This window comes from Suncus etruscus, chromosome 12 (genome assembly GCF_024139225.1).
Source record: "Suncus etruscus isolate mSunEtr1 chromosome 12, mSunEtr1.pri.cur, whole genome shotgun sequence".
Lineage (NCBI taxonomy): Eukaryota > Metazoa > Chordata > Mammalia > Eulipotyphla > Soricidae > Suncus > Suncus etruscus.
The window spans coordinates 53362121-53387756 of NC_064859.1; the positions used below are offsets into that span (position 1 = coordinate 53362121).

General features: G+C 40.4%; 1 protein-coding gene across 1 annotated transcript in view; it reads left to right on the forward strand.

The window, feature by feature from the left end:
- SMYD1 (SET and MYND domain containing 1) overlaps positions 1 to 19919 on the forward strand; it is a 29893-nt gene extending 9974 nt beyond the window's left edge. Inside the window, exons 3-10 of the mRNA XM_049784943.1 lie at positions 3272 to 3485; positions 5431 to 5561; positions 8569 to 8607; positions 11850 to 12039; positions 14892 to 14984; positions 17906 to 18069; positions 19023 to 19191; positions 19761 to 19919. Of these exons, the coding sequence (XP_049640900.1) occupies positions 3272 to 3485; positions 5431 to 5561; positions 8569 to 8607; positions 11850 to 12039; positions 14892 to 14984; positions 17906 to 18069; positions 19023 to 19191; positions 19761 to 19919 (1159 nt within the window). The remainder of the gene's footprint in view (positions 1 to 3271; positions 3486 to 5430; positions 5562 to 8568; positions 8608 to 11849; positions 12040 to 14891; positions 14985 to 17905; positions 18070 to 19022; positions 19192 to 19760) is intronic.
- The last annotated feature ends 5717 nt before the right edge of the window (positions 19920 to 25636 follow it).

A 25636-nucleotide genomic window follows, 5' to 3' on the forward strand; every position in this document is an offset into this window, starting at 1 on the left:
CATTGGTCAGGAAACTGCCTCAGATGAATCTGGCCACTGTTTCCATGCACTCTCTTTGGGATTCGGGCCTGTCTCAGAAGGAGAAGGGGGTCTACAGTAATGGTTCTGAATAGTAGCCATTGACTGAAGTTGGGCACGTTCTACATAGTTTCTTTTATAAAAACTGATCTGATATTTAAACTTTGGCAGAACAATAATATAGTAGGTAGTATTCTTGTCTTGCATGTGGCTGACCTGGGTTCCATCCCCAGCACTATATAAAGTCCCCTGAGCCCACCACGAGTAAGCACTGAGTGTTGCTAGGGCATACAAGTAACAGAACAACGGAAGATTTGGCAAAATGAGCTATATTTTATTTATTTTTCTTTGGTAATTATTGAATTAAATTTAAGAAAGGATAGAGCTAAATATCTAAGCCACAGAGTCAACAACACTGAAATCATGAAACTCAAACTTAAGCAACCAAACATATACAGGTACCTGTAAAGATGGCAGACTGAAGGTAGAGTGTGGAAAGGAAACCTGGGAATGCTGGTGGAGGGAAGTTGATACCGATGGTGGGATTAGTGCCACCCTGTCTAGCCCACGGTTCTGAGGTGAAACGGCGGGTAAACAGCTCGCAGACGATCAGGCTCGTGGAAATATTTGCTTTATTCGGATGGACAAAACTGAAGTCCAAAGACTCAGATTCAGTTCCAGCCAGCAAAAAGCTCCCGGCCTTCCACAGACTCCTGTTTTTATACTCCAGAATCAGGTCCCACCCAATGGTGGGATCAGATACCAACCAATGGTGAAAGCAGAATCAGGTCCTACCCTAGGGTGGGGGCAGAATGCCAGGTCACACCCTAGGGTAGGGCACAATCACCTAATCAGTTTAGGGTGAGCAGCATAGTAATCCCCCAAAATATTTACATACACAACAAGCACAATTTTATAAAGGCCTGCCCATATTCTTTTTTTGGGGGGGGTCACACCTGGCAGAGCTTAGGGGTTACTCCTGGTTCTATGCTCAGAAATCACCCCAGGCAGGCACAGGGGACCATATGGGATGCCGGGATTCGAACCACCGTCCTTCTGCATGAAAGGCAAATGCCTTACTTCCATGCTATCTCTCCGGCCCCCTGCCCATATTCTTGAGTGTGACATTTTCTTTTTTTCTCATAACTAAATAGTATTTCATTATGTGTATATTACATATACATACATATATATACATATATATACACACACATGACATTTCCTTCTTTTCATTTTTAAATGCCATAGATCAAACCCAGGGCCTCATACATGCAAGGCTGATGCCTCATCCCTGGCCTACACCACATCTTTATTATCTAACACTTAAGCTGTTTCCAAAGCTTGGCTATTGGAAATGCTGCAATGAGCATGAAAGTGCAGATACTTCTTTTATATCATCTTTAGTCTTTAAGGCCCAAAGTTAGTGCTCTGTCCTGAGAGAAGTTTGCGTCCTAGCCTTGCACAGTTGTGTTCGGTAATTCCTTCCTCTCCATGTGAAATGTGTCATCCATTGGTCTCTACTCTCTGAGTTCTTTGACTACTTGGAGGAGAGCCAATATGTGGAGGAAAAAGATCCACCCTAAGTCTTATTCTTTTAGTTCAGTTCTGGACTTTACATAGGGAGACCTGCTTCTCTAGCACCTTTGATCTCCATCAGAAATAATTAAGTCAAATGAGAGGAGAAAAGGGCTTAAGTTTTGCCATAAGATTTCTCCAGGGTATCCCATAGGCCATGAATTCCTCCCAGCTATCTAAGAGGAACCTACAGCTAGAAAATGACAGGCCACCAAACTATCCTTCAGTCTCAGGTTTATATTGAAGGTAGAGGCTGCCTAACAGTCATCAAGGGGCCCTTTGTCTCACACTCAAAGCCCTCTGCTCTCTCTGATCCACTTGTATCCTTTAAATTCTTCCATCTTCAGAGCCCCCTGCTATGTTCTTGACCTCCTTTCTGAATGTGTTGTGCCCAAAACTGTCTCCTGGCATTTGTTTCTACTTCTTCCCCACCTAGATTGTTTGGTCCAAACTTCTAATTTTTGGGGGGGGGGCCACACCCATTTGATGCTCAGGGGTTACTCCTGGCTAAGCACTCAGAAATTGCCCCTGGCTTGGGGGGACCATATGGGACGCCGGGGGATTGAATCGTGGTTTGTTCCTTGGCTAGCGCTGGCAAGGCAGACACCTTACATCTAGCACCACCTCGCCGGCCCCTTCAACTTCTATTTAATCATTAAAAATGTTAATAAAATAAAGAAAGAGAATGCTAGTACCACAGGGAAGGTGTTTGCCTGACCCTGATTTTTCTTTAAAAAGGATACCAATACATTCATAACAATATTAAGACTACCAATAGGCTCATACAGTGAGTGTACATTCATTACCTCTATTGTCTTCCAAATACTTCAGGAGAAGTCTGAAGAGATAGCTCAATGGGCTGAGTACATCCTGAAGGTACAGGTTTGACGTACAGAATTGCATGGTCCCCAAAGCACTGCACCAAAGCCTGAGTACCAAATATTTCTGGAGGTTCACATGCTAGGGAATGTATGTTATCCTTACTTTTTGGTCATACTGTACATTTAGGAAGTTAAGCAACTTTCCCAGTGTCAAGCAGTAAGATATTGACAGATTTAAACCAAAGTTGTTTACTTTCCTTTTCTAGTGCTTTTTTCAGTCATAGTTCTAGAAGAGAGTGCAACTGCCTTTTTTTTTTATTATGCCCCAAGGCCTTGTTTTTGGTCTCTTGGTCCACATGTGAACTGATTTCTGCCCATTTTATTTGGTTCCTGATCCCAGTTCCCAGTGCTCTAACCACCTTGGCCTTCTTGCTCTTTTTTTTTTTTTTTTTTTTTTTTTTACCTTTGTGCAGCTCATTCCTTCTTTACAGACTTTGTGCTCCCTGTTCTTTCTCAAACTGTGCAAAGCTAGTTCCTTCTTTTTATTGCATTTCCAGCATCAAAGCTCCTCCTCTGTGCCCTCCCTGATTTTCTTGGCTTCCTCTCCCCAGTGTCTCTCTGATAGGCTGCCTATCTTATTTTCTGTATAGTACTTAACACTAGATTAAATTTCCCTTGCAACTTATATCTACCCTTCTATAAGAAGCTTCATGATGAAATTTTTATTCATTTAATTAATACTCCTGTTTTGGATCCAACACTGTGCCTGGATCTCACTGGAAACTCATTGAATGCTGAATGAATAATGAACAAATGAATGAATATGATAAAGCCTCCTCACTTTGCTCCTTTCACAGGCTGGCTGCGCGAATCATGTGGCGTGTGGAAAGAGAGGGCACTGGACTCACGGAAGGCTGTCTGGTCTCTGTGGATGAGCTACAAAACCATGTGGAACACTTTGGGGAAGAGGAGCAGAAGGAGCTACGGGTGGATGTGGACAGCTTCTTGCAGTACTGGCCCCCTCAGAGTCAGCAGTTCAGCATGCAGTATATCTCTCACATCTTTGGAGTGGTAGGATTTCTCCTAAAAATCTTTGTTTGTTTGGGCCACACCCGTTGACACTCAAGGGTTACCCCTGACTATGTGCTCAGAAATTGCTCCTGGCTTGGGGGACCATATGGGACGCCAGGGGATTGAACCGCGGTCCGTTCTAGGCTAGCGTATGCAAGGCAGATGCCTTTCCGCTTGTGCCACTGCTTCGGGATTTTAGGATTCCTCCTAAATTTTGCAGGAGGTGCAGGGGAGGGAGATTTGCACAACTCTAGGCCAGTGTGAGGGCTGGAGGGAGACAGAGGTCCAAGATGAAGAATCACCACCCCATTCTCTCTGGTTTTGATTATTGTGAGATTATTTTGGGCCCATTCGATTCTGAACTCCCTCACATACCCTGTTCCTATCTCTCATGGTAGGCTTGGAAGATGCTATGTTCTTACTTATCTATGACTTCTACACTTTTTCTATGTTAAAAACAAAACCCAAATCATTGTTACTTCTTGCCCACTGGACACTTTGGAAATAAACTTCTCCCTTTCCCCTGATCTGATAGGCAGGATAACAGAGCCTGTGGGTAGTAATTAGGAAGAGGAGATTAAAGACTTTTTGGTGGATGCTACCATGGTCCACAAAGTCAGGCTGGATGTCTATGAGAGTTCAGGACATAAATGTAGAAAGGAACTTGGTGGAACTGTAGATTCAGACCTTGGGTTGATCAGGCCAGGCCACCTTATGTGGTGCAGTGAGTTGTCTATATAGAAAGTTATTGTAATAATAATTTTGGCACTATCAAGCTCAACAGTTCTCAGATCCTCACCATGTGCTTGTGATTTTGTAACAGTATTTTTTCACAATTAATAAAATTCATGTGTGCCTCCATATCATATTTTTTTAGTATTTAGGTAGATAATCAGGTAGAATTGTAGATAGATTTATCATTTGGTAAATTAAACTAATTGGCTTTTATGACTGTGAAGATATGGTGATTCTAAAATCTTACAGTAGATAGAGGCTGGGGATTGAGTCCAAAGACTATCTGCAGAATTCCTTTTTTGCTCATGTGAGGTCAGTCTTTGTTTTATTATGACTTTCAGCTATTGGAGAGAGCCACCACATTATGAAGACCAATATGTTTTCTTTTAAAAACAATCACTCATTTAACTGTTAATCTCACCCCAAAAATTGTCACAGAAACATAGATAATAATTCTTTAGCAAATACCTGGGTACTGCTGTCCTGCAAAACTGAAACATAAAACTGACCATTACAACTTCCCATTAAATGTTTGCACACCCTCTAAATGAAAGATGAAGCTTAAGCTTTTTGAGCATTGCTACCGACAGAACAAAACATCTTTTTATGACAGGAAGTTTAGAGTTCTATGATTTCTGGAAGGACATGCATTGAGCTGTTGTCCATGGAAAGATTAGCAGTATGTCTGGTGCCAGCATTGCTAAATTCTAAAGAGTTACGTTCCAGACCTAGAGTAAATCGTGTCAAAGAGCAATCCTGTGCATCCTTGACCTCATTTGGGGATTGCAATTACACAATGTATTATTCAATAAAGAATAGCACTTAAAGGAGTATTTAGACATCATCTAGTTCAAGATATCAACCTATACAAGTGGGAAAATAAAAACCAGCATTTAGAGAAAGAATGTGCCCACAGCACCTCAGAATTTAATAATATGGGCAGGCATAGCTTATTGAATGACTTATAAGTCTGACAGAGAAAATAACTCCCCTCTAGAATCATTAACAAATATCCCCTTGAGTGGATGCATGTAAAATTTCAAGGTGGCATTACATTGTTTTGCAAATAGAAGATTCTCTAATGGTGTGAAGGTTGGAAGGTCATTTGGAGTCATGCAAGAAATTAAATTGTTTTGTTCTCAAACTCTTAATATTGCTAGAAAGCAAAAGTCTCATAGTGTATTTTCTCTCTCTCCTTTTCTGTGAGTAGATTAACTGCAATGGGTTCACACTCAGTGACCAGAGAGGCCTGCAGGCAGTTGGTGTTGGCATCTTCCCCAACTTGGGTCTGGTGAACCATGACTGTTGGCCCAACTGCACAGTCATATTTAACAATGGCAAGTGAGTATGTTTTTAACTGGGAGTGATATGATGGGATGGGCAGACATGATCTTTAATGGAAAAATTGACTTAAATTAAAGGCTGTCTGCCAAAACTGAGCTGGCATGGATTTTACATGAGTGGCAAACAGAAATTTCATTCTAGATTATTTATGAATGGGAGAAAATTAGAAGTAAGGATGGCAAAGAATTGAACATGAGTAATCCCTGAGCCTTTGCATGTTTGTTGATTCTGTTTAGATATGTTATACAAACCTCTAATTACCAATTTATAAAACTAAAAACCTGGTATTATTAATTTAGAAGTCATTGTAAAACAAAATAAATTGAAAATTTCTGAGCAGGAATATATCTCATTCAAGACTTGGGCAGAAATAAGAGAACTAATTTAGGGTTTACTTGAAGAGAATTTAATAGAGACAACTTCCAGTGGTAATGAAACCAGTATCACTTCTAGAACTAGAGGGGAAAGTGGAAGAGCTACATAGCTACATTTAAATTCTTGCAGCTTTAAATTCTGGAGTCATGTTGGGGACTTTTCCCTTATCCACACTCTATACGTTGGCTGTGTAAAGCCAGCCCCTGCTGGAACCAGATGAAGCATCTCAGCCTTAAAATCAAGTCATGAAATTTGCTTATAGATGGAGAGTATTATATTGAGTGAAATGAGTCAGAAGGAGAGGGACAGATATAAAATGATCTCACTTAACTGCAGGATTTAAAAAAATAAAAAAATAATACCCAAGGACAACAGAAACAATGGGGATGGGAAGTACAGTTAGGACAGAGAAGAGACCACTATGACAATGATAGTTGTGAATGACCACTCTGGACAAGAACTGAGTGCTGAAAGAAAGTAAAGTGATAAGCATGATTCTCCTTCAGTAACAGTATTAAAAACCATGGTTCCTAAAATGTAAAAAGAAAGAAAGGAAGAGAGAAGAAAAAGTTGGAGTGAAGATGAGAGAGAAATTGGGGAAACTGGTGACTGAAAATGAATCCGGTGAAGGGATAGGTATTAGAGAAATGTCTGATTAAAACTCAACTATCAACAATTTTTAAACTCTGCATCTCATGGTTATTTAATTTAAAAAAAGAGAAAAGAAAAGTAATACTTCAGCCTTTTTACTCCTAAATTCTAACTTCTCATTGGCCAAACTCCAACCCAAAGCAATACAGCAAAGAAACCTTGATGATGAAGACCCAAGATGCTGGTTCTTCACCCCTAGAAGGCCCAGATCAGGTCAACTATAGGTCTTAGGATAGAAGCATAGATGGAGAAAAGTAAGCTTTCAGTTTGAGCTTCCTGTTGTCCATGGTTCTGGCTAGGGGGTATATGGAGATGAGACCTATCAAGACCACGTCTTTACTCTTAGAAATGAACTCTTTTGATAGACACAAATTGATTTTGTGCCATCATCAATCTGCAGGTTTAGGGGTACTGGAGATGACTTAATGGCTACAGTACCTGCCTTTTAAGCTTGAGGTTGCAAGTTCTATCCCTGGTGCTGCTGGACATACCCAGTGCATCTCAAGCAGTTTTGCCCTCTGACCACTGTCATCATGAATTGTGTGTGAGCATTTCAACTCAAGGACAGACCCTAGAGAACACCACAATTTAAAAAAAGTGAGACAACCAGGAGTGGGAGCTCATACTTAGTGAACAGGTGTGTGCAAGGGCAAGACAGTGACCCCCAGTGATCACCACAAACAAGTGTTACTGCAACATCATTAAGAGAGAAAAGGAAGGGAGCAGGGATTTTAAAAAATTGAAACCATGAACAAATTTATTCAAAATGTTCTGTTAATTTTAAGTCAAAAGTAATACAACAAGGACTTTTTACCTATTTTCTGAATCAAGGGCTTTTTTGACACCTAATTCTTAAACAGTCATGAGAGTCAATCAAGATAGAGTTTGTCTAATAATTTTCCCTCATTATTTGTGTTTCCCTTCATAGGGGTCACTATCCTGGGCCTTATCTCCCCTTACCTAATGAATGATAGTCAAGAATTAGCTAAATTGGCAGAGATAAATTTAGTCACATATGGATGGGGCTGGTCTTTCTAGATAAACTCCCCTCAGGGGTAGTGATCTTGTTTCTCTCTCTCCCTTTTGATTTTGAGCAACACCTAGCTGTGGTCAGGGATCATTCCTGATAGTGCTTGGGGGACAGTATGAATGCCCAGGATCAAACCTGGGTCAGTCACGTGGGCAAACGTCATACTCGATATGTTATTTGTTTGGCCTTCTTGTCTCTAGTTTAACAGCAACTTGAAAGATCATGTCTGATCATCTCTGGCTGCTTTTCACGCACTAATTCTGAGCAGTCATATTTTACCCAGGCTCCTCAGCTGTCATGTAAATTAAGGTGACTTTGCAACATCACCACCCAGCTTTCTGCCATAGTGCAAAAACAATGGGTTGGTGATGGAAGTCTAATTCTAACTGACTATGTACTTACCTGTGTGACCTAACCAGCCTCCACACATAATTCAAACTCTCTTCAAGACAGACATCATAACAGAAGATGCCTGTTTGTCCAAGATACTTGTGAGTGAGATAAAAATGGAACCCCATATGGTTTTTTATACTTTAATTTTGTGGAGTCTGTATATATGTGCTCTTTTATTTCTATGCCAAGCCCAAGATTTTATACATATAAGACTGAGCCATGTCTCTTTTCTTAATAATCTACGTTTAAATGCATTATATCATACAGACTCATCACCAGATTACAGATGAGAACCCAGAGGCCTAGGAAGGGGAAATAACTTCTCCAAGGTTGAACATCTTTGAAGCTAGAACTTTACATTCCAAATTCAATGTACTTTATACTAAGCTAGGCTGTGTCTTGACCACTGACCACTGAGGGAAAGGGTGCTGGGGTTGAAGTGGCTGTGATAGTCAAAGCTTTGATTGCATGATCTGGAATGTTGGGCTCCCTTACTAGCCTGCAGGATCAGCCAATGATAATGATTTTCATTTGGGTGTCTGTTTTGTCTTTCAGTCATGAGGCAGTGAAAACCATGTTTCACACCCAGATGAGGTGGGTCAGTCCTTTCAAGTATCCCTTCTCCTCTGGCCCATCTCACTTGCCTGGTCAACTTGGGTCATCCCTTCCCAAGAATGCTTGGTTGCTCTCTGTCCATAATATTTTTCTATACCTCTAAGGCTTATTTGCTGAATACTCTTTTTAATGCCTATCCATTAATCATTTTGTTTATCATCCATCCAAAATGCCATGTATTTGCTTTCTTTCTGCCACCCCTTACTCCTCCCCCTTGTCCAACCTCAAGCATGACAATCCTTTCTAACTTGCACCATCTTAGCAAAACCTGTGTAGTCTCTCTGAACCTTGACTGTAATTGAGTGAAGACTGACCTTCTAATATAACTGATCCACTAAAAGACTGTGTGGTTTCCATTTCCCAATTTCTTATCCAGAAATAGCTCTCTTGACTTACATTTTTGATAAGTATGCATTCATAGTACTCTATTAATGCTTTTTTCAACTATGAATTTACGTTTAGGATAGACTTTCTTTTGACTTTTCTCAATGACAATAAAATAGTCCCAAATATGTCTTTTTCTCAGGCTGGGTTTGAAAACCCAGGACATGATTTTTAAATTAAAAAGAGAATGTCAGGTTTCACTGGAATCAAGTCTATTTTGAGAGCATTGTAGGTGCCTTTGTACAGTTCACATCATCTCCTGATAATTTTTTGTTTGTTTCTTGGGTCACACCCGGTGATGCTCAGGGGTTACTCCTGGCTATTCACTCAGAAGTCGCTCCTGGCTTGGGGGACCATATGGGATGCTGGGGATTGATTGAATGCTGGTCCATCCTGGGCCAGCAATGTGTAAGGCAAACACCCTACCATTGTGCTATCACTTTGGCCGTGCATCTCCTGATTGATTAATTCTACTTCTGTGGAAATGGGATCCAAGATGACAATAGTACTAGATTTCTTTGACTTTTTTTTTTTTTTTTTGGTTTTTGGGCCACACCTGGTGACGCTCAGGGGTTACTCCTGGCTCTGCACTCCTGGCTTGGGGGACCATATTGGATGCTGGGGGATCGGACTATGGTCCATCCTAGGTTAGCGCGTGCAAGGCAAATGCCCAACTGCTTGAGCCACTGCTCTGGCCCCTGGCCTCTATTCTTGATCCAGAAATACTTAAACAAGTTGTCTTTTTAGGGCTCACATAACTGACACATAGATTTGCAGTGTTTGATAGAGATGGAAGAGATCTGAAATTCAGAATGGAGTAGTAGTTACTATTTAGCTCCTAATTTCCAGTTTTAACTTAGGTAAAATGGGGCACACATATGCATTCTTATATTAAAGAAGTATTAAGTTGTTTGGTTTTAAAAGTTTCTAACACTAGCCTGGAATGATAGTACAGTGGGTAGCTTACTTTCCTTCTATGTGCCAATCTGGGTTCTAGTACTGGCATCCCAAATGGTCTCTTCAGTCCCACCAGGATTGATCGCTGAGTGCAGAGTCAGGAATAAACCTTGACTGAGCATTGCTGGTTGTGGCGCAACACATAAAATAATGAAAAAAGAACAAATGAAAAATTTCTAACACGATTGAAATCTTTGAGATCTTGTAAGGGTGACGGAAGCATATTTACTGAAGTCAAACTCAATTGGCCACTGCTAAATGAGGAAGCATAGATGAGCTGCATGCCACTAGTGGGCTGTATTTAAAAAAGAGATTTGTGAGATCAAAATTGCCTAATTATCTTAACAGGACCAAGTGAAAGGAACCCACTTTCAACACTTAGGAGTCACTCACATAGCTATTTAAGGCTATGGATGAGTTCTACTATTTGAAGTAAACTACTTCAAATCATTGCTATTTCCATGTGTTGCAGTCTTGGAAGAGTAGGAAGACAATAGAAGGGGCTAGTATATAGGTGACACAGGAATGCTGTTTGAGTCCTAATCTTAACTTTATCTCCAAAGTGGATCTTGGAAATTCTTTCATGTCAGCATCCTCATTTATGGAACAAGGACATCGGTCCCCTGAAACTAGGATTCTAAGAAGTTTACAGATAGAATCAGGGGCTTTCCCCCACCTCCTTGCTTCTCATTACTTCAGAAACATCTGCTTCCAAACTTGGAATGAGAAAAAAGTTCCATGAACACATGAATGGAACTTAAATTTACCAACTCCATATGAATTGCTATTTTATTTCTATTTATATTCTCATATTTACAATAGTAGAGGGAACTGCCTTTGACTGGGACCTTTCTCTGGTGTTGTAATCCTTTTACACTGCATTTGGTTCAGGCTCATTAGAGGTAAAATAAATGGTCATGGGCTCCCTGTATCTTTCACTCTTCCCTATATCTGCCACTCCTCTGATAATGGCTTCCTACTGGTCCTGAGGAAATACTCAAACACAGTTTAGGATCCAGCTTGAAGGGCTTACGACTTCTGTAACTTTTGGTCCTGTAGCTGAAGAGTGCATGGCTGAAAGGCTCAAAGTCTATCTCTATTTACTGGCTACTTAGATGTTCATTCTGAGGACTTTTGTTCTCAACAAATTCTGAGTATATTTTATGACAAGGTGCGTAGAGCTATAGTTAATTAGAGGTCAGGTCTAGCTTGGAAGGGAAAATTGATATACCATTTATTCTTGCTAACCAAATTAAATCAAACAGCCATAATCTACAGTAAACTAAAAAATGAACTGAATTGTGGGTTAGAAAGTTTGTCTTTGTCTATTCATCATCAGTGATCACCAGGCCCATATTTCCTCACATAATGCAAGTATTAACTATTGGATAAAAGATTACGGTGAGACATATTAAAAGCTAGACACAGAATAGACCAAGAAGACTGGTAATTGAATGTTACTAGTGTGTTTTCTCTTGAACACCCCTAAGCATCAATGCTAGTGAGTATTCTTTTGTTTGGAATTTTGGCCTCATTATCTTTCCTACCCTTTTTTTTTTTTACAATCAGTAGTTAAATGTACAGAAACAATTGCGGGTATAGAACTATGTATGATTTGATAATTAAGACTAGCCCTTTAACTAGACATTATTAGAGTTGATTCTAATGGAATTTTCCAAGTAAAGCAAAATTATCAAGAAAGCTGTTCTTCGGGTCATAGCTCCCCTTGGGAATGCATAATGGAGCTGTTTTTTCAGAGTTCTAGTAGAAATTATTGTCATTGGAATTCAACTCTTCGAGCCCTTGAAGAGCACAAATTCCAACTTGATAGCAAATTCTATAGGATTGTATTGACTCTTTTTTCTTTTACCCTGCTCCAGAATTGAGCTACGGGCTCTAGGCAAGATCTCAGAAGGAGAGGAGCTGACAGTGTCTTATATTGACTTCCTTAATGTCAGTGAGGAACGCAAGAAGCAGCTAAAGAAGCAATACTACTTTGACTGCACATGTGAGCACTGCCAGAAAGGATTGAAGGATGACCTTTTTCTGGGCGTAAAAGATGACCCCAAGGTACCTGCAACCCTCCCAATGGGGGTATTTGTAGCTTCTTTTCCCTAGAAACCAAGCAAAGGTTGTTTTATGATTAATCAACGCACCATAGTCATTGGTGTCCAGAGGAGCAGCCTGTAATTAATTTGCAGGAAGATTATAGAGTTGTAGACTGAGCACTGCAGTTAGGTCCCCAAATAGGTGTTTGAGTTTGAGGAAGTTATCACATTTTCTCTGCTGCAAAATAGGAAGGATGATGCCTGCTATATGGGGTTGTAAGGGGTCAACCATAACTATATACTAAAAGGAGTAGCACAATAGTATGTAGGGTCATCACTTGATAAATTTTGGATCCTTTACTTGGCCCTTTCCATATTAAATCATTCTGATAATTTTATAGATCTAGAACAAATGCACAATAAGACTTATTGTCTGATTATCACAAACAGCCTAGTTCTATAGAAATGGGCAATGTGGATATGTTTAGATTGGTTGATATGCTTGACTCCCAAGTAGCTGCTGTCTCAATGAGACAACTGGGCAGTGGAAGGCTCACTGAGCTGGGAGGGGAATCTGAGCAGCCAATGTCAAAGGAACTGATTAAAGCAAAAAGCCTAAATTTGTTAAGCTTTAATTATATCTGTAATTATCTAAGCAGGGCCAAAAACTGAAGCAAATATTGACTCGCCTGTTCTGTTTCCTTGAATGGAATGGTGTGCTAAAGAAGGACCAGATGGATCAATATCTATGGAGTCTAGAACTAAAGGTTCCTGCAGTTAGTTATTATTATTATTATTATTATTATTATTATTATTTTGGGGGGGGTCACACCTGGCAGTGCTCAGGGTTCCTCCTGGCTCTATGCTCAGAAATTGCTCCTGGCAGGCTCAGGGACCATATGGGATGCCCAGATTTGAACCACTGACCTTCTGCATGAAAGGCAAATGCCTTACCTCTATGCTATCTCTCCAGCCCCTATTATTATTATTATTATTATTATCATAATCATCATCATTATCACCATTCCTTCCTGGGACTGCTATATTCTGGGTGGCAAGAACCCTGACAGGTGGGTCTTTGTAGTTGCCAAAAAGTCAGTCTGGAAATACATGGGTGTATTTTTTTTATTCTTTTTAATTTTATTGAAGCCAAAGATGCAAAGAAAGGACAAGATGAAGTTACAGTGGGAAGGCAATCACCCATAAACAGAATTCTCAAAGAAATCCTCTTGCTGACACATTAATTTTGAATTTTTAGCCAAAAAAACATTAAGAAAAATAAAACAAAATACATGCACATTTACTTTGTCCCTCAAGCCCCCAGAATGTAGTACATTATAACATTTCTTAGTAGTACACAAAGCAATCCAAAGCCACAAAATTTATGTAACTCCTTTAACATCAAAGGCTATAGTATTGTTGACACAATTGATCATAATACATTATTTCATTAAGGATGAGTCAAAGGAGCAGAGCAAAGATGGTGTCAGTATGGAAATTGTTTACATAGGCCCAGCAAAATATAGGGGACATGGAAAGGAAAAGCCTTGGCCTAAATACAAGGAGACCTTACCCCTGAAGTTTGAAGGCCAACTCTAGGCTCCAGGCCTATTAGGTTGTCCAACCCAAGTCATTGTAGTGCCAATACACTTTTATTTTTCACACAGTCACTGTTGTTGGTGTCAAGTTTCTGTAGCCAAGGATCTTGGAATATGTCCATATCCTATATAAAAGTCAGGATGATGCAGAGCATCCTTTAGTTTTACTCACAAGTAGAGGGTGATGCAGAGAGTTCAGTCCTGAAATCAGGTCGTGGTTGTTGTTGTTAAGTCCTCTGGGTGTTAAAGGGAAGTCTCTGTTGAATAGGTCTATGCCAGAGCAGTGGTAGGGTCTTCCCTGGTAGAGGATTATTTTCAGGTGATATAGTACACAACCGTGGTTGTTTTGTAGATGGCATCCCTGGTTCAGGGGTAAATGGACAATGCCCACACGGATGTATTTTTAACCTCACTTTAGGGAGGAACACTTTAGGGAGGCTTACTGAGCATTCTTTATCTTTCACAAGTGTGTTTAAGACAAATGCACACAATGTAACTTCTACTTCCCACGTGTGGGCAGAATGTGCCTCTTGTTTGAGCAAAAGTCATAAGCAAAATTTAGTTTTAGGTAGTGGTGCCCCACTCTACTACTTCTTCACTCAGTGTCAGTGCTAATGTTCAGATTACACAAATTTCCATTGAATTCATTTTTCTCTTCCAACCCTTGTATATTCTTTTGGTTTTGCTTTTTGGGCCACAACTCTGATGCTCAGGGTTTACTCCTGGTTCTATGCTCAGGGATCACTCTTGGCAGAGCTCAGGAAATCACATGTGATGCTGGGGATGGAAAGCACATGCAAGGCAAGCACCCTATCTACTATCACTCCAGGCCATCAACTTTTGGCTATTCTAGACATATGATTTTTTTTCTGGTTAAGCCCTCGGCCTCTGCTTTCAGTTCTGTGTCAGCCAGTATTTAATTGTCTTTGGTGAAGTGAAAAATGCAAAAAGCACATGTGTAGATTATGTGGTTGAGTTGATGTAAAAAGGGAAAGTAACAACTCATTTGGTGGATGGAAAGAGACTCCATAATGCCAGCAAAAACACAGCAGGAATCAATGTCAGATTAGGCACAGAGTGGGAATGACTGGCTGTGGGGACTGATCAATGGAAGATGTAACTTGAATCAGAAGCATAATAAGGGAGCTGGAAAGTTACAGGGTTGTTGAGTAAAGCATTAATATTGCACTGCTTTGAATTTCAAATACAGCACCTGTTCCAAGATGAAATGGCCATCTTGTGAGGAATATCACTCATTGTTGTTTCTTCTACCTAGCCCTCTCAGGATGTGGTGAAGGAGATGACACAATTCTCCAAGGACACACTAGAAAAAATTGACAAAGCTCGCTCTGAGGGCTTGTACCATGAGGTAGGATTTAATTTTTATAGGGGGGTCTGTGTGGGTAGGAGGGAGATAAAAGAGGTAAAAATATGGTGTCTATTAAGAGGCAGGCTTCATTTTTCTGGAAATATCCTTTGGGTAAGATCATGAGTTTTATTCCCTTTAAACCTTTAGCATTTCTTAGTGGTGAGTTTAAAGTGAGAATTCAACCCACTTCAAGTGAATATGAGGAGAGCACTAAAAGCCTGACATGTCCCAGTGGCCTGTTGAATACATCAGGTTGATTTCAGAGATGGAGAAATTGATACCAACATGGAATGTTCTAGAGTAGGCATCTTGCTTTTCCCTATATACTTCTTTTGATAGAGTGGGTGGTGGTCAATGGAAGGGGATAGTAGCATATCCAGTGGTGCTCCTGGCAGTGTCAAGGGTCCATGTGTTGCTTGGATTTACCTGTATGCAAAGTATGCACTCAGAACTGAATGCATGTTCTGGATACAATATTCAGTCTCTATTAACTAAATGTTTAGCCCTGGCTCTTGATGCACCAAATGTTTTTATCTGTCTAAATACAAAAATCATTGGGAAAAGTCTTATGTTCAGATCCCAATTTCACTTGCATATCTTAGGATGGGACCCAGATATCTAGACTTCTATTTTGTTGTTGTTGTTGTTGAGGTTTTGGGCTGCTCCCTCCTCTGTGCTTGGGTGTTGTTTCCAGCAGAGTCAGGGATCAAACCAGGGATCTCCTGCTTAAACTCAATCTATTGAACTCTCTGTGGCCCAGTACATAGACAACTGGATTCTAGAAGTTTTAGCTAAAATTGAGCCCACTGCCAAACACTGACCTTCACAGCGCTTGCATCATTTCACCTGAGATTGTTTGAAATACATATTTTTGTATCTCATATACCAACATGTGACTCATCCAGTCTGTCACAGAGCATGAATCAGTACTTTTTTTCAGTCAAGATCTTCAAGCAGTTCATGGTTGTAGTTGAGATTGAATGCCTCTTGAGCCTATTTATGGGTGGGATGAGTTTCTCTTTGTCTCTAACTGCTATTCCCTTTCTTTCATTCTCCTTTCCTCCCTCACTCATTGCATGGTTTTGAGTCTAACTGCAGTGATCAACACATATTATGATTCTTGCCTCCCAGGACTCTATGAGGCTAGAAAAAGAGAGTTACATAACCTCACATTATTGCATGATATGGAAACAATCTATGATATAAGTACTAAGTGGAAACTAAATCAATCTAAGCTCCATTGCTTCCATCCCTCTTATTTCTCATTTCTTCAGTTCTCTTCTCCATTAAAACTTGCTAGGGTGGATTTAAGAGAGCTTACTGGTGGTTTCATTGCCAGCCACCTGTGCCACTCCTCATTCATTTGCTTCTGAGAGAGAATCATAGAGAAAATTTATTTCCATTCATTTGAAACAAAAATAATTTTATGATATTTCTTTTATGAGAACAATAAGGAAAGAAGTTGAATAATTAGAGACCGTAGAACTTTGTAGAGTTTCACCTAAGCATATGCCTACACATGAGTCAATTCAGAAAAAGCTATTTCCAAATCTATTGAGGTCAGGCCTTTGCATTTTATGTATGTATATATATATGTATGTATGTATGTATGTATGTATGTATGTATGTATGTATGTATGTATGTGTGTGAGAGAGAGAGGGATAGAGTAAGAGAGAGAGAAGAGCGAGGTGAGAGGAGGTATATGTGGGGTATTTGTGGGTTTTCCAGCTCCCCTGGAGCCTCTGTCTCTACCTATCCATCTTATAATCTCCTAGTATGTTTATCCAATATCAATATTCATAAAGACTTCCCAAGGGAATATATGCAAACTCTAAGTGTCAGGATGTTTCCTTTAGATCTTTGGTTTTAATTGGTCTAAGAGAGGATTCAGACATTCAAGTCTCTTAGAAGATCTTGCACAGGGGCCGGAGAGATAGCACAGCAGTATGGCATTTGCCTTGCAAGTAGCCGATCGAGGATGAATGGTGGTTTGAATCCCGGCATCCCATATGGTCTCCAGTGCCTGCCAGTAGCAATTTCTGAGCGCAGAGCCAGGAGTAACCTCTGAGCACCACTGGGTGTGACCCAAAAACCAAAAACCAAAAACCAAAAAAAAAAAAAAAAAAAACACCAAGATTTTGCTCAGTACAACCAGGCTTGAGAAGGGAATAGTGGCTAAGGTATATACCCATACTTATATATCCTTACATGGTCACATATATTTTTTATTTTATTTTTTATATTTTATTTAAACACTTTGATTACATAATGATTGTGTTTGGGTTTCAGTCATGTAAAGAACACCCATCACCAGTGCAACATTCCTATCACCAATGTCCCAAATCTCCCTCTTCCCCACCCAATCCCCGCCTGTACTCTAGACAGGCTTTCCATTTCCCTCATACATTCTCATTATTAGGACAGTTCAAAATGTAGTTATTTCTCTAACTAAACTTATCACTCTTTGTGGTGAGCTTCCTGAGGTGAGCTGTAACTTCCAGCTCTTTTCTCTTTTGTGTCTGAAAATTATTATTGCAAGAATGTCTTTCATTTTTCTTAAAACCCATAGATGAGTGAGACCATTCTGCATTTTTCTCTCTCTCTCTCTCTCTCTCTCTCTCTGACTTATTTCACTCAGCATAATTTTATGTAGATAACTGTCATAAGTTCTGCCACCTACTGACTTACATAAAAACTCCTTGTTATGGCAATGGTAGCTCCCTCTGTTGATTACCCTTCCTATCCCCACATGGTCTCCTTAAAGGGGACTATTTTACTATTGAAACCACGACGGGAGCTTTCTCACCTCTGCCAGCAAGTTCCTTCTGTCAGATCATGATTGCCCAATGTCTATGTGAAGCTTTTCTTGTGAGTAAGTAGGTGTTCTGCTGCCATGGTAACGGTGCTGTGACTCCTCTAGGTTGTGAAACTGTGCCGGGAGTGCCTGGAGAAGCAGGAGCCAGTGTTTGCTGACACCAACCTCTACATGCTACGGATGCTGAGCATTGTTTCTGAGGTCCTCTCCTACCTCCAAGCCTTTGAGGAGGCCTCCTTCTACGCCAAAAGGATGGTGGATGGTTATATGTAGGTAGAGACCCTGGCTCTCAGAATCTTCTGCAAACATGTGTACTTCAATGATGGCCTATAGGTAGCTATACTGCTGCCATCATGCTCCTGTGTTCAAAGGAAACATCCATCACCCAGTGTGGTTCTCTTTCTACCTGTACCATTTTACTTTGGTGTCTAGAGCAGTATTGTCTTTTGGCCTAATACCCAAGATGAAACCTGTTTGTTATTTCTGAACTTTTCCAAATCATCTATTATATTGGAAGCATCTTCTGCTTTTGATTTCCTTAAGGCAAAGTTCACCTTGATTTTAAGTGCTAAGGAAAAATTTTTCATAGTAATCAACCCAGGTAATTCTGTGAGCTTTAGTCTCTTTTATTAAAATTTTTTTTTGAAATAAAAAAGTGAAATGAAGTTCCTTGGCTTTGCCCAAGACAATATAATTTCTTGCCTTATCTATTCACATGGATCTGAAGTTCTGATCAAAGGAGCACATGAGCATGAGGTTAATTTTTTGGTGAGGTTGTTACTCTCAAATCAAGTGGGGGTACACTACATAAAGTGCTGGAAGAAAGACCTTTTTGAGGTGACTAGATAGTAAAATTGCAGTTCTTCCCCAATTAGGACATTCACCCTAATCTCCCCAACATCCTGTTCCTTGCCAGGCAGAGAACTGGGGTGCTTCTGCAAGCTTTCAACTTCCAGTCTTCAAGTTCAGAAAACAGTTCCTGATCTTTTCACTCTAAAGACAGAGCTCATTCCAGTCCAAAGTCTCAACCCTTATAGTCACATTACGGGGGTGTTTGAACACTCATCCCCTCTCCCTGCACCTCAGCCCTCCAGTACAGCTGCCTCTCTCATTTCCTGGAGGAGATGAATTTTTTCATTGAAGACAAGTTATATGTTGTTAAGTGCTACACAGATAGAAGAAGGTTAAAATTATGATACATTTATTTTCTTTGTCCCCACAGGAAACTCTACCACCCTAATAATGCCCAATTAGGCATGGCGGTGATGCGGGCAGGATTGACCAACTGGCATGCTGGGAACATTGAGGCAGGGCATGGGATGATCTGCAAAGCCTATTCTATTCTCTTGGTTACACATGGACCTTCCCACCCAATCACCAAGGACCTAGAGGCAAGTAGCATCTTGAGACTGGCCTGCCCTACTTGGTCTGAGCTCTAAGAATGAAAGCTGAACATGATTTATGTGTAGTGATTAAGCTAAAATCTAAAGCAGTGTGTTTTTTGTATTCTCAGGCCCTAAATGATACCACCCCTTGTTAAATTATTCTTGGGTAGACACATGGAAGAGGTTTTATTCGCCTGTGTTTTCCTAATTCCTAGTTGGCAATTCCTGAGAGCAAGAACAAGCTTTCTTCTCTGAGAACAATCCAAACTTTTCTCTCAAGTGTCTGTATCTTTACTGACAACCAAACCTACTGGGGATGATGATTTAAAGAGAGAGACAGAGAGACAGAAAGACAGAGAGAGACAGAGAGACAGAGAGAGACAGAGCCAGAGAGCTAGAGAGAGAGAGATACACAGAAAGTATATCTGTGTGTGCCTGGTCTCTGGAGGTTTGAGAAGTTAAATTTCAGTGATTAAGGATCATTTACTCATATTGTCCTTTCCCTAAGGGTCAAGGTGGGTCAGAGACCAGCATGTCCCTGGGGCTTGTCACTACCCTTCATTTGTATCTCACAGGCCATGAGGATGCAGACGGAGATGGAACTGCGCATGTTCCGCCAGAATGAGTTCATGTACCACAAGATGCGTGAAGCCGCCCTAAACAACCAGCCCATGCAGGTCATGGCTGAGCCCAACAACGAACCAGCCCCAGCCTTGTTCCATAAGAAGCAATAAGGACCTGCCTGATGGGGGAGAGGCTGCATGGCTGGGAAACAGGGGAACTATTCTGGAGGTATTGGGTTGCTTGATGAGGACATCATGGTAACCCTCAACCTTATTGCAGTGAGAGTCTACAGCTCTGTGTCATTTCAGTTTATTTTAACTCACTTCAATTCAACTGAACTCTGCTCAAGACCAGCCCAACTTATCTTACAAATATTTATTGGGTTCAAGCCCTAGGGATAAAGAAACTATAGACATAAGTGGGGTGGCACAATGTGAAGAATTAAAGCCCAGTTTGATGATAAATGTGCTGCTAAATTATATGCAGAGCTGGGTGCAGAGGCAAGTATGTGTCTGGTGTGTGTATGGTGGCAGGGGTTGTCATGGAGGAAAAGATCAATCAGGTGCTATGAGGTTTAGGTAGCCACTTACTCACCTTTTGTGAAGTGCTGATGTTCTTGGGGCTTTGGTCTCAGAATGGCCTGGAATAATAGCTCAGCCTCCTCAGGTTAAAGTGGAGCTACTGTTGGGATCATGTAGGTTCTACTCAGAGAATGAAACCTCTCCAAAAGTTTATCTGCCCAAAAAGGTAGGGCTTTGCCCAAACACTTGAAGCCTCAGTTTCTGAGTATGTCAAACTAGCTCAATCTTCTGAGTATGATTCTGAAAATACTTCTAGAACACAGAGAGAAACTGTCTGTCCCATCCTGACCTCATAAACCATGTGATATAATATCTGAGATTTGTCTGGTCATATAGGATTGAAGAAGTCTTATTGAGATGTAGACAAGAGAAACTTAGAAACACATATATCTAATGGGCATAAGTCCAAATGAACTAGTTTTGGGTTTTTAAAAAAATATTATTTTGTCTGGTGGTCTTTCTGAGTTTGGACTTCATTATGGGTCCCAAGTAAATCTCTATCTTTAGTAATAGATAATTATGACGTCTAGTGCTTAATTTTGTATCCTGTATATGCTCTTTGGCCTCTGGTCTTATCCTCTAAAGTAATCTCTACTATGAATTCTGCACCCTTGGGTTGGGATTACTATGGAGATGTGACTAATTTTCCCTCATGTCCTATCACAGTAATTTTGTTTTCACTCAAGAGCAAGAGTCTTGAGGATCAGATAGGACTGATTGTCCTATTGTTTTGATGTCTTCTGGAACCCAACTTCTCACCAATCTTCCAGCAGATTCTGGAGAAGAGTTTTTAATTTTGGGTTGTCACTACTTATGTTCTGGCTCAATGTTTTAACCCCAAAGTCCTAGCTAAGACTTAGAAGTCAAGTGATCCCACCAGGCCTCAGAGTTTTTCTCTCTCCAAAAATGCTAGCACCTTCATCCCTATCCACCCTTTATTATCAGAGTGATCACTTCTAAACCCCTGCAAATGGGACAAAATTCTGTAAATGTTCTAGGGACACCGGGTTTTCTTTAAGACTATTACTTTCTCAGAAGTTTCACAGGAATATTGATATTTCTTCAATGTCCCCACATCAAAGACTTAGGTGCCACCAGCTTTCTTGGAAAAAAACCAGTTGGCATGTTCAAATGATGAATCTTCTACTTCTTGTTTATCCTGTATTCCCTCCAGGACACTCTACAGAACACCACACCAGGCATGCCCCAAATGAAATGTTCTTTCTTTTCTCCTCTACATTGGCTGTCCTCAGCTTAGCACCCCAGAATGTCTGAATTCTGTTAGTCACAGCCCTTATCTGTACTACAGCCTATACTTTGGTCAGACCTACTTAATAAGGTCCCTAGGGATCCTTGAGCTTCCATGCTGCCTTTGAGTTGGAATATTGTCCAATTCTTCTTCATATTGTCAAATTTGTTTTTCATCCGGTTTGAATCCCCTTCCGCCCCAGAAGTCTTCTCTGATGCCCTACATTCAGCAGTTGCTTGTCAGACTCACTCCTTATAGCTTTATGGACTTTACCATAACACTCTCTTTGTGAACTTATACTCCAACAGTGCATTGTGAACTCCTAGAGGGAAGGATCCATTCCCTTTATTCGTCTTCATATTCTCAGAATATAAGATAGGTCCTGAAACATCATTGGTGCTCAGTTATTATGTTTGGAATGAATGAAGACAATAAATTTGCTTATTTCAGAGCAGAAATAACATAAAATGTATTTGTTTTTATGTTGCTACAGCCATCAAAGGCCAATAAATTCTTTGTGGTTTCAGTGGATGTGTGTGATCTCATTTTTGCAGATAATATTTTTAGGATTTCACTGTCTAACAGAATTTTATGAGATGACTTAAATAATTTTACATTTTTCAGAACAGAATCCATTAGTGACAAGTAACAGCAGAATACTTAGAGGTATCTAGGAAGTTTAAGAAACAAATATTTTATTTTATTCAATTTCATTAAAAAATAACTAATGTGATAGTGGATACTATATCAATGCTGTTTTAGGAAAAATTGCACTTTTATTCTTAAGATTATGGACACTGAGGCAAAGTAACTTCATATCCCAGTATTTTTAATATTAGCTATATGGCTGGAGAATTCACCAATGCCACACTTTCATTATTTATTTCATCATAGAATTACTGTGAGAATGAAACAATTTTAATGTAAATCCATTAGATGAATACCTGGCTATCATCTGCTCTATGTTATTTTTCAACCTTGAGTCTGTAGAATGTCTCTTCTCCTGATCAGAAAGAAGTGACTAGTAGAAATAAAAAGTGATTTGCTAATCCAGCTCCTACCAGTGCAAGATATCCAAAGCACATCTCTCTCTAACACTACATTCATCTTATCATAGTGGCAACTGACTTGGGCCATGTGGGAATATTCAGACCATGGTCATTGGCCTACATTTAGAAGAGCACATTGATCTATAGATATGCCAACTTAGAAGAATAGGGTTTGCTACATGAGATTGTAGATTGAATAGTTAAAAAAGAGCACTTTAAAGTTTTACTTCAATAAAAAAGAAATGAACTCTGCATTCTGAAATACCTCACACACAGGGAGGGACCTTTCCAAACAAGCCTCCCATATCCCATTACTACCTTTCCCTAACCACCTGCTCAAAACACCTTAAATGTACTGACAGGTTAAGTGTGAAGGGCCAGAAACAGCCACTGCTTGGTTGAACTGCTCAGGATTTAGTTGGCTAAAAGGTGCAAAAGTGAATCACTAACAATGTGCACATGATAGAATCACATTTTAGAGGTGGTTAGAGGTCCAAGCTTTTGGAACGAGGTGAACACAGTGTGCTGATCAGCTGCTTTGTCCTTCCTAGCCCAGCAGTTTATCCCATCACCCACTCTCTCCTGGACCAGGAACTCATCAGTGACACAGAATACAATATACCACAGGCCCATAGAACACTGTAGAACTCCATTAACTGACAAAAACTCAGACCTTATTTGACCCTCCCAGTTTGTATGTCTTATGCTGAAGAGTTTGCTTGAAACATTGTGCCTCAGTTACTCAAATACACGTAGGAGCTATTTTTGTTGCCTATTATTGCTGATAACAAGTCACCACAAAGGTAGTAGTTTAAAACAACTTAATTTGAATTCTAGAATATAACTCAGTGATAGATCTTAGTAGGAGAACCCAAACGCCATCCCTTGCTTTGCATACAAGTGTGATTCCTGACTGCCATTATGATCTCCATTGTTTTTTTGTTTTTTTTTTTGGGGGGGGGTCACACCAGGCAGTGCTCAGGGGTTATTCCTGGCTCCAGGCTCAGAAATTGCTCCTGGCAGGCACAGGGGACCATATGGGACGCCGGGATTCGAACCAATGACCTCCTGCATGAAAGGCAAACGCTTTACCTCCATGCTATCTCTCCGGCCCGATCTCCATTGTTAATGCACATCAAACTTCTGGTACATCAGAACCAAATGTGTGATCCCAGTCAGTGATGCAACCAAGAACTCCTGTGCAAAACACCAATGACAACAACAACAACAACAACAACAACAAAAGGAAAGATAAAAAATAATACAAAGACAAAAAAAACACTTACCTCTTTCTCATTCCTCAAAAGAGGATTGTAAGCTGCATGGGAGGACCACAGCCTTGTCTCATGCTTCCCTTCTGCTTATCTATTCTGGGTAGGTGTGTGTGTGTGTGTGTGTGTGTGTGTGTGTGTGTGTGTGTGCTTGTGCGTGTGTATTTGTGCAGGTATAAGTTATACTTAGCAATGCTCAGAGCTTACTCTTAGCTGATGTTCAGGGTTATTCAGGTAGTGCTGAGGGGACCATATTTGGTGCTGGAGATTTAGTAGATTTGACCCCATGAAGAGCAAGGTACAGTCATCCCCTGTACAACCTCTTTCTTGCCACTCATTGCATTTTTATTACTCTTACTTTTTTTCTTGTTTTTTTTGGGGGGGTGGGGTGGGGCCACACCTGTTTGACGCTCATGAAGGTTACTCCTGGCTATGCGCTCAGGAAATCCCTTCTGGCTTGGGGGACCATATGGGATGCCGGGGGATCGAACTGCGGTCCGTCCTACACTAGTGCTTGCAAGGCAGACACCTTACCTCTAGCACCACCTTCCCCGGGTCCCTACTCTTAGTTTTTATTTAAAAACGTGAACTCTTTTTTAATAAGCTTCTGCTCATAAGAGCTCTGACATATACCTTTGTACATTTCACATCTGGTCACGATGCTGAATGATTCTACTTAATAAGTAGAATTTTTTGTTTGCCCATCTCATTGACACAACTCCAGATCAGAACCTCAACCTCTCTGTCCTTTATAGCCCCAATGACTTTTTTGTATTGTCTTTACCCTTCTCATTAGTCTTTAGCATCATAAGCCAGAATAACCTATTGCAATGCATTTACATCATGTAACTCAGGTAGCAAAAACCCTAATAATAATTTTCAGTCTCTCTCTCTTTTGGTTTTATGGGGCCACACCCAGTGTGCTCAGTGGGTTTACCCTTAGCTCTGTGTTCAGAAATCTCTCCTGGCAGGCTCGGGGACCATAGTGGGATGCTGGGGATCAAACCCACTTTGTTTCAGGCTGGCAGAATTATTATTATGCAATCATTCTGACCCTAATTCTCAGTCTCTTTAGGGTTCTGTCCAAACTCCTTGCCAGAGAAAAAGATATTCATGACCAAAAACTATTTTTCTTCTGGTCCTAGAGCAATATCATGTCAGGTAGGGAAGGAGTAAGCCTGGTTCTAAGGAGTAAGCTCTACTGGATGTGGCCCAAAAAAGAAAAATAAATGGGGAAAGTATTTCCCTTCTCTTCTTTGCATCAAAGGCTGGAGAAAGCATCAGAAGAGAAAAGGGATCAGGGTAAAAATAGTTGATACATCAACAACTAAGGCATTAGATTTTATAAAGCACACCACAGACCCAAAGTTTTCTGGGTATCTATACAAGGTTTCAAATTCAGCATCTGAAAGTAATACTCTTTTTCAGGCAGAAACCAAGTACATTCCCTCCGACTCCAAACTAATAGATACTCAAGTTGGGAGACCTGGGAAGCTTGTCAAAGTCTAGAAGTTTATACTGGGGGACCTTGTTTCACTGCCTTTCCTTGATAAATGTTAAATCAAAGAACCTCAGTTCCATCAGTGTCAGCCCAGAGTCCTGAGCAAAACTCTTCTCCCTCTTGGTAGCTTATGAAGTTAACTTCTTTGGCAAAACTGGGCTCTGCTCATGTTCTTGCATTTTCCAGCACAACCGAAATCCTAGGAATGTCAGTGTAAGCAATGATTGTGTTTCGTT